The sequence below is a fragment of the Pagrus pagrus genome (assembly GCF_965226575.1).
Source record: "Pagrus pagrus genome assembly, chromosome: 19".
Taxonomy (NCBI): domain Eukaryota; kingdom Metazoa; phylum Chordata; class Actinopteri; order Spariformes; family Sparidae; genus Pagrus; species Pagrus pagrus.
The window spans coordinates 14,844,368-14,857,841 of NC_140203.1; the positions used below are offsets into that span (position 1 = coordinate 14,844,368).

Below are 13,474 nucleotides of genomic sequence, written 5' to 3' on the forward strand. Positions count from 1 at the left end.
TTATTGAAAGAAAATAGCACAGTTGGACCTCGCCATTTCCTACGGGATCTATTAAATGTATGGGTCACATGTGATTCTTCCAATGATTGTTGTGATGTTGTGAGTTCATAAAACTTGAACTAGATTATTTCCCCTATTCCTTTTTCCTTAAAGTTCTCTGTGCTACGTTAGCTTTACAGACATTTCTCAATTTCTGTTAAAAAATAAATAATTTCTGAGTTAAAGTGGCCTCAGAAAATGTTACTTTGAGCATCAATACATTTTTCTTTCTTATCTGAACTTGCTGAACTTCCACCGTTGAATTGCACCTTTCAAGCTCTCCTTCACTTGCACTTTGTAACCTAGAAGGCAGACCCAGTTACTAATTGTGTAATTACTTGCTGTCTCAGTGAATCAGCTGCTAATTACACACAGCTGTGAACGCAAATTAAATTATTTGCGCTTTGCTTTCATGTATTTAATTCTGTCTCTCAGTCTGGTAAGCTTTTATGTTGCTATAGTTTGTTATTAGTAGATTGCAAGTACAAAAAATTGACTCAAAATTGATTTATTGAATCAGGTTATATTCAGTGCACAGGAGAGTACCTGCTGAAGAAATCAGCCAGTGAGAATGCAGTTAAGGCTTCCTGAAGACAAAATGTAACACGTCCAAAAAGACTGTTAATAGCCTTTAACCCAGTCTATCATTATTCGGCCCTGTCTCTGTGCTTTTGATGTATAGCACCAGAACATTGAGTGCATACTGTGTGCACAGTAGTTTCAACATGCTAGGATGCACAGAGCAATAGGGGGACCCGTCGTCCTGTACTGCTCAGATTAATAATAGGAAACAATGACTGCACCCAGGCATGCAGTCATTGTTTCACTACGAACAATAACTTCCCTGCACTGTAGAATGACAACATCCAGATTCTCACAGCTTCAAGTGAGAGGTTGCAGAGATGTTAACAGTCAGAAGTCAAATCTTACAAGAGCTGGGTTAACGCTGAATGTTACTAATTTTAACAGTGTGAAACAGTATTTTTGAATCTCTGGGTGATTATGAGAAAACTGGGGAGGGGTGAGAGGGTGGGGGAAGGAGGCAGCCTCGTGCCCTTGCAGTTGATCATTGGTTGGAGCCACAGGGAAGGGGGAGGGGCCTCAGTGCCACTGTTTCTGTAGAGAGAGAGGCAGAGAGAGAGAGAGAGAGAGCAAAGAAGAATAAATGAACGCAGGGGGGGGGTTCTCCCAGCATCGGTATGCCTGCCTACCTCATTTCCAGTCCAGACATCGTTGCTACTACCTCTGGGTAGAAATTACAGCTGAGGTGTGTTTTGTATGTGTGTGTGTGTGTGTGTTTTAAGTATCAGTCACCCTGCGCACTGCCTTCATCCTCTCAGCTCACGGCAGTCTGCTGTGGTCTTACTGCGAAGGACCAGACAGGAGCTGAGACAAGAGCGAGCGGACTTGGAAGAGTGCTGAAGGAGAGGCAAGAACCAAGAGGCAAAAAGAAGAAGAAGAAAGAGGAGCAGGAGGACAGAAAAAAAGGAATAGCAATAAACAAGAAATTTAAGGTCTCCTTCCCTAAATTTCTCTACGCGGCACATTACACAATAATTTGTGTAATGTAATGACTCTGGACTAGAGACAGATCAGAGAGAAAGCTTCAATCTGTGCTTTCTGCAGCTGCAGCAGATGTTGAAGACATCTCTGACTTTATAGGGAGCGGAGGCATTTCAAGCAAAGATTGGACTGGAATTCCTTTAAACAAAGTCACATTTCTTTCCATTGTTTCCTTTTTTGTGCCTTCAGCTGGGAAGTTTGCTTTGCTGGAACAAAAAGAAGAAGAAAAGGAATACACACTTTTCTTTCTTGTGTGTTAATCTGTTTTTACCCTGGTGGTTTTTATATCTTTCTGTAAAACCACAGCTGCCTGCACTGAGGACAAACCAGGGGGGCTTCCTCGCAGTTCGCTGTCCTTTCTATCCCTCCTGTGTTTTGAAATGACAGATGGTGGCAGTCTCATCACAGAACCGCAGCATGGAGCTTTTTTGTTTGGACTGAAACCATCCAGCTACTTTCACAACCAGCCAGCTACCTGTCAAAACAGTGGGTTCTTTGGTTCATTGTACCCTTGAAGGGCCCCTCAGACACGTCTTCCTGCCCGAGATGATGAATTCCTCTCTGGATCCACTGAACCAGAGCTCTGCTGACCTGTCAAACTTATCCGCTCCCTTCTGCCTGCTTGAGATAGGCTATTCCCAAATTTTCACCACCTGCCTCCTTGAAGTCTCTGTCATACTTCTGCTCACTATTCTCATTATTTCTGGCAACCTGGTGGTAATTTTTGTGTTTCACTGTGCCCCCTTGCTTAGCCAGCACTCCACCAGTGCTTTCATCCAGACTATGGCGTATGCTGATCTGCTGGTGGGGGTCAGCTGCCTGTTCCCCTCCCTGTCCCTCCTCCATCACCTACAGGGCCTCGATCCCAAACTCACCTGCCAGGTGTTCGGGTACATGGTGTCTGTTTTGAAATCGGTTTCAATGGTGTCGTTGGCGTGTGTGAGCGTTGACCGCTACATTGCCATCACACGACCTCTGACTTATGCATCCCTGGTGACACCCTGTCGAGTGCGCTGCTGCATCGTTCTAATATGGTTGTACTCTGCTCTGATATTCTTGCCATCTTTTCTCGGGTGGGGGAAACCCGGTTACCACGGCGATGTGGTGGAGTGGTGCGCAGTCGAGTGGAGGACTCGTCCGGCTTTCACAACCTTTATTGTTGCGCTGCTATACGCCCCGGCTGCTCTCACTGTCTGTTTCACCTATGCTAACATCTTCAAGATCTGCCGGCAGCATACCCGAGAGATCAGCGAGCGCCACGCGCGTTACAGACCCCAACAGCTGCAGGGCCCGGGGTCGACTGTGGGATCTGTGGTCAAGGACAGCAGTGCAGTAGAGCAAGGGCAGATCCCCCACTTGTCCCAACCAGAAAAATCCCAACCCCAGTATCAGCAGCCATCATCATCATACCCAGACAGGCGATACGCTATGGTACTGTTCCGCATCACAAGCGTGTTTTATATCCTCTGGTTGCCCTACATCCTCTACTTTCTGTTGGAGAGCGGTGGGATCTACCACCACCCTGCAGCCTCATTCCTAACCACATGGCTGGCCATCAGCAACAGCTTCTGTAACTGTCTCATCTACAGCCTCTCCAACTCTGCCTTCAGGAAGGGCCTCAAACGCCTCTGCTCCTTCTGTTTACAGCGCAGTGGCAGTGGCTTTGGGGTTAGGAACACCAAAAAGGCTTTCGTTGGGTCTGTTGAAAAAGGATGCGCAGGGCCGGGGTATGGATATGGTCACAGGGACATAGGAATTGGCACAACATGTCATGTGTAAGGCACACGCAGAGGAAACAGTTGTTCAAAATTGGCATTTGAACTTTTTAAAAGATGCCTGATGTGATTGCTGTAAAATGTCTCCTCCTTTTAAGCTGAAATGTCCTGGAAAGAGACGGAAGGAGGCGTTAATTTGCCACTGCTGTTTCTGTCGCATTTGGAGGTTACACAGGCGTCCTCTCTGCACACACCACAGCTGGCAAAGACAGAGAAAGGGAGTCAAGAGCAAAGCGCTGAAGGAGAAAAAGGCCTAAATAGCCCTGCGAGGTGTTTTTAAAATGGCCGAGGGAACCCAGCATACTGTTATGTGTATGGACAGGGGTTCAGGGGACTAAAAACCTCTGGAGTGAAGTGACATTTTTGGAGGCTGAAAAACATTTGATCTATTCATGGGAAGTGAATCCTTAACTTATTTTGCCAAAATAACAAAACGTTCCAAGAAACGTGTTCTGTATGTGAAATAATGTGACCTTTGTCGTCAGATTATTGGCACAGTGAGAGTTTAATGCAAAAAAGAAGAAATTAATGCAAACTGAACAACAGCTGAATGCTGAGGTGAACCATCAATACTGAGCTCTTTAAATATGTTATTACGTGCTCTTACCCCTTCAGTATTTGAATACTACAAGTGATGCAACAGTGTGTTTATGTATTTGTTGTGTCTCTCGTTGATTGCTTTAGCTTAGTCAGTCAAAAAGAAATGGAAAGAACTGATGTAGGTCTGGACCCACTACACACTGTCATCTTATAGATGTTTGCATTGACTGAACTGATTATGGTTTGTCAGCATCAAGACATCAATTCAGAAAATTTGAAAAGATTATTTATTGTTGTTGTACAAGACAAAACATAATGTCTTTAACTAGATCGTGGGTTCACACATCAAGCCTGCTGTTTGTGTATTATATAAGATGCTACCCAGCTTTGGTGTACGACTGTTAACCTGAAGAAGAGCGAAAGTAATTTTCAGTGAATTTGTCCTTCATGAGTTTTTAAAATCTTTGTCTAATTGCACCTTTTGTTGTTTTGATGATGTAACTAAAATTGTTTCATAAATGTGTCCAAGGCAAAGCGAGACCAAGAAAGGATGTATATTTACACTGATTGTTGGTACATTATTGGGCTGATTTTTTATAAAAGGCTTATTTAATCTAAGGTAATAACATTAAGCATTTAGATGGCTGACCCTTGAACTGTGATCCTTTCCTCTTGTCTTTGATTGGCTGAGATGAATAGTCTAATGAGAGGTTGTAAGTGCGTGATCGAGAAAATGTCAACTTTACATATTTTTGAAAATAATTTACCTTCATTCAAACCTTGGGTTATGCTGAACTGTGACTGCATAATTAACTGCATTTGGGGACTAGTGCATGCACACACAGACACATAAACACACACCAACATAAGAGATTCACATATAAACAGAACAGACAAATAGCCCATTCACTCTGCCAGCAGGCTAACCTCTGCGTGGCACCATGGAGGGAATGACCCCTTGGATCCCTGGGAACAACATGCAGTTGCACTTATGGGTGTGTGTGTGTGTGTGTGTCTTTTTCATCTTGTCCCCATGTGTAGTTTTGTGGCTTCTTTTCAGTCTAAACTCGATATTTAATTCAAACTAATCAAGACCATCAATAAGCCGTAAATAATCCAATTGTACATGCTGTGTCATAAACTCAATAGTTGTAAAAGATCTTTTGAACCATGAAAACTCACAGATAATCTAGCTTTATAAACTTTAATCTAATCTACCAAAGAAAGTTCAACAGATATTCTTAGATTCTATTTTTTTCTAAATATCTAATATATAAAGATTGAGTAAAATGCGAGTGGATGCGAGTCCACTGCACTGTGTTGGCTCAGTGATGCCTTATGTGCATGAACATGACTGTTTCTCAGTATATAGTGATATATTGTTGCCTTGATAAACAAATGAAAATGAACTGCTGGGGATGTATTATCCTCTTACGTTTAGGGAGGGCTCAATTCATAGACTTCGCGACTGTTTTAAGAGGGAACGACATAGACTGGAAATTGTGTGCATGTGAAGAGATGAAAATGCACATTAGCCAGCCTCGATTTAGTACAGAATAACCTGAACCCCATTTGTTATGTAAAGTAATTAAAAAATGTGACTGTTAATTCAGTTTTCTCCTCAAAAAGTTAAAGCGATCTTTGTTCCTCTCTTCTGTAAAACTGAAAATAACCAGGAGCAAACTCATGACTCAAAGCTGTATTTTATTTTTTTGCATGTATTTCTTTGTGTGTGTGTGTGTTCAAGTGTGTATGAACGTGAGTGCAGGTATGTTGGGATGCGACCATCGGCTGAATTGGACCGTTTACGGTGTTTTAGCAAGGGTGCTAACAGAGTTAACACCTATCATTGCTTTATTAGCTGCACATCCCTTCCCTCGAGTATACTGTATTTTGTGAGTGTATGTGAGTATGATGTACAATGGTGGTAGATAGAGTCACATGTTGTCTTTAAATATTTTGGCTGTTATCTGTGAAACATTGCCAAATATTGTAATCTTTCCTATTTGTAACATCATTTGTTCAGAAATGGCGTGTACAGAAATGGCGTGTACAGAAATGGCGTATTGAATGTCTTACTGTCAAACTACAGAAATTTATTTTTGTAATATTTTCAAGTTTCTTGTCACATGTGAAGTGATAAATGATGCAGACTGCATGGTTACTTATTGAAATGATTTAAGCTGTGTCTTAGTGATGATGCAGTTTGTTTTACTTGGAAGACTTGCCACTAAAAAGACGTATTTCCCACAGCAGTTAATGGTACAATTATTGAGAAATTGGTAAGATGTAGAGCAAAGTTTCTTGGGAAGTTTTTATGCCAAAACATGCTCACGTTGATGTTCACACACACATTCCCCTTTTCCTGTGGGAAAACAATCGTTTCCCATGCTCTCAAGGGAAAGACTGGCCGTGGCTGTGTGGACGTACACGGCCATGTTGGGTCAGATTAGGGAGAACGAGAAAGAGTATGGGCACTAGGGCTAGTTCTGGAGGCCATTTGTAGGTAAAATGCAGTCCTCTGCTGTGTAAGAGGAAATTAATTGTTGACGGGGTGCACTAATAAGCAAGTACATACTACAAAAAACATTTATCTGTAATCAGTAAAAAAAACTGGATGGCCATGTGCAGATAAAGTGATTTTCAGAAAAGAAAGTGAAAATATATTTGCAGGTGCAAAGAAGGAAGGTTAAAATAATTCCCATCTTCTATATTTCATCTTTACATCTTTACAAGTTATCCAGAAGCATTAGAGGATGTCTGCTGATGCTTTTTCTTCCAGTTGGCATCTCATGCAAACAGCTTTAAACGCATCCCCCCTTTTTTTGTCTTATGAACAGGCGGTGTCCTAATGAGTAGCTTATTAAGTTACATGTTTTATACAGTATGTTGCTCATTGTAAATAAAACTGTAAAATGATATCTGGATTTGCAAATGGAAAAAAAATCTAATGAAATTGTGTAATTAATTGGGGCCTTATATAAAATAATCTAGAAAAACAACTGGCACAAGTAGTTATCTTGAACATATCGTTCTCTCACTTCAGAAAACAAAAACACTTTTACAACTACTGAACACTGGTTGAATATTGTATCTGTACAAGTTAAGACTGTACAATACCTGAACAGGCAGTGCAGCCTCACTGTTATAGTGCACTTTAACACACGCACACTCTCACACAAACACACACACACACATGCCCACGTAATGGTATTTTCTTATCTGTCTTTTAATCTGTACTGGATTTTCGTCTTTGTGTTTTTGTAAGGCTCTAAATAGGCCACACCAGACCTCTTCTCATGGCTGACTTATGAACCAGCTGTTCTGAGTAACAGATTATTATCACATTAAGACGAGACTGACCTGACCATTGCAACAACTTGGTGTGGAAACGTACCAAAAGACATTTGTGCACAACTGCTCACAGTAAACCATGATGCATTTTTAAATGTCAGATTGAGAAAATGAAGCCCTTACCGTTTTTACCCTTACCGTTCATGACAAACCATGTCATATTTCACATGTCAGGGGTGTTGAGTTTGTGATGAGGTTGTTTTTTTTTATGCTGTACAGATTGCTTTTATAGATGGAGAATGTTTGGATGATGCAAATGGTCAAACATGTTTAATTTTGTTGTCTTCGTGACAAATAAGATATTTTTCATTACAAGATGCTTTGTAGGTGACAAGCCTATATGGTATTGTATGATGTACATGTTGTATCTGTGCCGAGCAAATAAATGTAATGTTATCTCAGTGTATTCAAACTTCCTTGTACTAATTACTTTACAGGGACATCTTTTAAGTGCGTGTGCGCGCTGTATGCTGTGTTGTATTTAGTGAGGCAGAAGACTTGGCTAAATACTGCTGGCTGAACGTCAAGTATTGCAGTTGATAAGTAAAGTATAATAGCTTTACCTTTACACAGCATTTTCCATAATTTGAACAAATTGCAAATGCGTCAGTGTAGATGGTTAACAGATTAAAATAATTTGTTGCCGTGTTACCATGCTGTAAATCGACTGTACTACAGCAGCACCATATTTGTGCAAGCAGTTGGTCTACTGAATTTGCAATGCTGCCAAAGCAGCAGTGAGAAATGTCAGTGAACTAAATTGAAGAATAATACCACAACAAAATGCAGGCCATCGTAGTTTTAGCAGTGCATGAAGTATGTGGTATTGTCATTATGATTTACATTGAGTCTTTTTGTCTATCTTCGCTGTTCTGATCAGACATGTTTTTCTTGCTCCCCTCGTCCTGAAGCTGAGTACCAGTGCACAAATGGCACAAAAAGTAGGGCATGAGACAGACGATTAAGATTTAATGATAGTTGACGCTAAGGTGAGGACTGCGGGTAGCTTGAGCCTTTGCTCTCCGAAATACAGATTGTTAAGGAAAGACTGAAGGACTGAATTTAACTAACTATTATTTACTCTCTTAAAAAAAGGAATTAAAATTACTGCTGTGTGCGTCTGTTTTTGTAATGAAAGCATCTGTCAAGGCTCTACTAATTATTAACAACGCAATAAAGTTACTGTCACATTCACGGTTTCCTCTGGTGGAATAATTAAAGTGTAGCTCAGCGGTTTGTTTAGGTTGGGGAGGTTTTGTATCAAGCTTGATAAATATCACCTCATGTTCTCTTGGCATCTCAGCAGGGTCCTTTAGGAGCAGAGAAAGAATAACAGAATGACATGTCAGCTATTGTGTTGAGTCAGAGAAAATCAGGGACATAAACAATAGCGGGCTAGCTACTCAGCCTTCCCACGGAAGCCCTACTCCGGTACTTTATTCCTAGCTTTAGACACACAAATGCTTACACGCACACACATTGTAGCGCTGCCATTTTTGGCTTACCCCCATTGAAGAGTTTTTGTTGTATGTTGGTAAGAAGAAAATGCTTTGTCCCTCGACTTCCGTTCAGTTTATAGATGTTATTTGATTTACCCGCAGAACTACTCTGGCAGTTACTTGTCATTAGCAGTACTTTGTGTGCTTTGACACACCCATAATATTTGGTAGGAAACCTTAAACAGAAACTGATCACTCATACCATACTTGTGCCAGTTACCTTATTTTTTAACTAATGGTGGGAATCAGAGAGTAACTCACAATACGATACTATTACAATACATTACTGTACATACATACAATCATCTACAATACATCACAATCCATCATTCTATGGAACATAAACAGGCTAAACAGTTCTTGGGATCAAAAGTTTAAAGGAAGGATACAACTATACCTCATTAAAATCTTTTCAGCGTGCACAAACGACCCCTGCCTGATGTGTCCTCTGTCTGTCTATCTATCTATCTATCTTACATTTCCATCGGTCTCTGTCAAGCAGCACTTTGTTCCGTTGGCCCTGAGTTTGAAAGAGAGACTGAAGTTAAAGATATTAAAAAAGTAACCGTGTATGTGGCTTCCATGTTGTCTGTGCCTAGTCAGCTGCCTGATCGCTACCGTGCATGTGCATCTCATCAGAGATCAGAAAGAAGCGAGATGTCTCGCTCCTCAGCAACTTCCGTTATCAGCTCCGAAAAAACAATTTGTCTTATTCACAATATTATTGATTAAGACTTAAGGCAAGCTTAATGTCCTCTGGATGTAATCTGATGAGGTGTATGATCAGCTGCTTTCTACCTGTTTTTCCAGCTCGTCTGTGATGACGAACAGGACACACAATATGACACTGGCAGTCTGAGTTTATTGAGAGTTAGTTGGTCAACCTGTGTATAAAAAATACTTGTGTAAATGCTAATTTTGGTGTAAAAGTGATATAAGTGAGCTTTAGCGGGTATTTTTGACCTTTTGGGCAGAGCAGGGCTGTTTTCCCTGCTTTCAGTCTTTATGCTAAGCTAGCTCATCACTTATCATACAGACATGAGGGTAGTATTGATCTCCTCTAACTCATGGCAAGAAAGCAATTAAGAGTAATTTTCCAAAATGCCTATTTCAGTGTTAAAGTATCACTTAAAGTAATACAATAATCTAGAGATGCAGCATCATGAGCATTCATTTCCTCTTCTGTCTCTTTCTGTATGGCTTGAACCCGCTCTCACACATTTCCGTCCAACGGCACGAGACACTGGATATGTTTTCTCTCCCCTCTCACGCTAGCCTCATTCCAAACTTCACTTAAACTGAATAGACAGACAGACAGAAAGGAAGCTAATTGGCCATTATGTCAGAGGTCTTTGTACATGCTCTCAACACTTCAGATAAGTATGGCTAAGTGGTGCTTGTATAAACATGGATCCTTATCATTCACTGAGAGACTGTAGCCCAGTGTAATGGGCCCTTCACACTGGATGCAGCAGCTCCACCCCTGCGCTCTAAAACTCATCAATACCAATGGCTTTTGCTGAGAATTAACTTGATTTTTCTGCCTGTGTTGACCTTGTTAGTGTCCTTCTGGGTCAAGTTCAGTCCAGTTGACCTAACAGGTGTGCTTTATGGTGAAACCCTTTCATGTCTCTTTAAAAGGTTAGCCAGTCAGGAGGAACAGAATATTAAACGGGCTCTGTGTAATAATTTGAAGTTATTAACATGCATTAATAATTTCTTTGTTAGCCATACTGTATGTGAGCGACTTCCCAAACCATCTGCTGCGTCACGTTAATTAAATGTAAAAAAAATAGTCAGAAAATGCAAATCTCAAATTTCCCAAGCCCAATGTGACATCTTAAACTGTATTGTTTCATCTGACCAAAAGCCCGAAAACCAATGGTACTTAGTTTACGATTTTATATGACAAAGAGAGCAGCAGATTCTCCGATTTGTTTCAGCTCCAGTGAATTAGAAGTGTACATAGTCTGTGTTAGAAGGACTCAAAGTGGACAGATTTGGGGACTCTGACCAAAATTACTCAAACAATCAACATTACTCAAACTTCCCTAGGCATCTAGACAAGTTGGCTACACGCACACACACACACACACACACACACACACACACACACACACACACACACACACACACACACACACACACACACACACACACACTCATACAGTAACTATGTTTTACAGGGTGTGGTGGAAGTTTTGGAGTGGACTAAAAAAAAAGCCCTCTGCTGTGGGTCTCTGATCACCATTAGCTCACTTTGTTTTAGTATCCCTTTCTTCCTGCATTTCTTCTCATACTTGCATTATTTTTGTTTCACTCTCTTCCTTTGTGGGAACTGGAACAGAAACCTTGGTAAAGAGAGAGGGAGGGACTTGGTGGGCACAGTAACAGAGAGACCTAGAAGGTATAATTAGCTACAAAGAGAACAAGAGAGGTCTAAAAAAGAACTGATGATTAAAATTAAGGGATTTCTGAGGTACAGTATATGGCTTTCATTTACATCATCTGTGACCATGGGGTTGCAGGGTGTTTTTCTGGTAAGGATTTTAAGCCTCTGCAGGGAATTATTGTAAGTTTGCGTCCTTTTCCAAAGTGCCTTTGAGCCATGAATGCTTTCTGACATCTCAATGTATAGTGAAAACATTTTCCTACATGGATCAATGATGCAATTTGATCAGTTAACATACATTTGTTAAGGCGTTATTGTTACCTACTGCTGAGTAAATGGAAAGCCTTTTTGCTCCTCCTGACTCTCTCATTATCCACTGTCTGTTTGAAGGCAGCATCCCAGCACCAGGCTACAAGGAATGGCATAACGAATTTCTGATTACTAAGTTATATGAATGCCCCCATTTTTGTATCACGTTACCCAACAAACAGTCCAAAACTCAGAGCCACTTCACATCCAAATACTCTATGAAGATATCTTTAAATGTGTATTTGATTTGTCATGTAATGGCCAGGGTGTCTGAGAGTCACATTATTTATTCAGAGGCTGTTTGTTCCAAATACACTGATCATTAATAATGAAATGAAGGACGATTAATCTTGGCTAGTTTACACTCTAGATTGGAGTAGCTACTGATCTGTGTGTGTTTGTGTGTGGTGCTCTCTCCTCACAGTCGAGGGATATCCCAGAGAAGTATATTGCTTGTGCAACATACATGCTTGTGCATGTACTGCATGCAGTTGGAGTTGTGGTCATGCCTCCGTACTTGTGTCAGTGTATCCTGACCTTGAACAATCTTTTCTGACCTTGTTTCTGCATATATACTTTGTGTCTGCCATGCTAGCAGCTTAGCACAATGGAAAGCAATGTTGGTTTGTCTGTATCATCCCATATCCAACAAATTAGCTCTGGTTCTTGGACCGAGTCCGTTCAAGAGCCTTGGAGCGTTGGTGCAATCTAGTGAACAATGGCATATTTCCATCTGTTTTTAATGATGTGTCATCATCATTTAGTACTAATAAGCCAACTAGACAAAACTGAAATAAAATGGCGAACATAATAGACATTATACCTGCTTAGCACCAGCATGTTAGCATTGTCATTGTGAGCATGAGGGATGCACGATTTATTGGCCTGGGAAATTTATATTATTGGCTATTTGCTGGTAATGAAAATATAGCCAGATTACTTTCATTGACTCAACATGCCCATCATCTACACACTCCAATGCAGTAGGTGGGGGTATGTACTGTACCATTAAAGAAGGATTACGATCCACCAAAAAATGCAAAAAGAATAAAGAAAAGGGAGAAGATGGAGAAAGAGAAGAAGTAGAACAAGTGCAGCTGTTGTGCTGATGACTTCAAACTGCTGCGTCGGGGTAGAACCACACAGTGTTGATTTGAGAGCCAAACATGCCGTGTGTGGCGATTGTTACAGTTTCAGAGGAAGACGACTTGATTGCAATCTGCAATAAATGTTGCGCAAGGATTCTGAGAGAAAGGAAAACATCCTTGAATGTTATCATAACGAATCAAGCTGTGGAGTATGAATTCATCTGTCTTTGCTCACTTTATTTTAGCCTTTCTTACCCTCAAGTGTGCATAAACTACAGATTATGAACTTTTTTATAAAATCCAAATATGTGAAATTATCAGTTATCGTTTTGGTATCAGAGAAGTAGGCAATTCTGCTTTCGGTAATTGGTTTTGGCTGATAAAAATCATATCGTGCACCCTTAGTGAAGATGTTACAGTAGCATGCCGATGTTAGCATTTAGCTTAAATCACTACTGTGTCTAAGTACAGTCTAACAAAGCTGCTAGCCGGGCTGTAGACTCTTTTTCATCTTGCCCGTGGCACCGTTAAGTGTCAGTTTTTACTGGGAAAAAAGTGTACACATGCACAGCAAAACAACACCCTCCATCATCCATCTATCCCGCGTTCCAGATAAAAAGTCCTTAGAGTTGATTTACTTTGTTACAGCTCAGATTGTTTATGGCAAAATGTGTGATGATGAAAGATAAACACCCTCTTATCAGCCTGCTGTCATAGATTACAAGTAAAGTCTCTGTGCTACATGATATATGTGGTCGGTTTTTCAATGTTATTATTTACAGATTATCAGAAAAAGTACAGAAAAGTACACTCTGTGCCACCAGTAACTCGTCCTGCCCATACTGTAAATCCCAGCTGTGTGTGGTGCAGATACAGACTGATAAACACTGACCACTACTGGGCCTCTGTGGAATT

General features: G+C 40.7%; 2 protein-coding genes across 3 annotated transcripts in view; both read left to right on the plus strand.

The window, feature by feature from the left end:
* Positions 1 to 13,474, plus strand: part of rabgap1 (RAB GTPase activating protein 1) — a 73,907-nt gene that overhangs the window by 36,139 nt on the left and 24,294 nt on the right. The window lies entirely within an intron of this gene.
* LOC311274965 (putative G-protein coupled receptor 21) lies at positions 1,238 to 7,677 on the plus strand. The gene has a single exon (XM_084383038.1). The coding sequence runs from the start codon at positions 2,149 to 2,151 to the stop codon at positions 3,379 to 3,381; it is 1,233 nt and encodes a 410-aa protein (XP_084239164.1). The 5' UTR covers positions 1,238 to 2,148; the 3' UTR covers positions 3,382 to 7,677.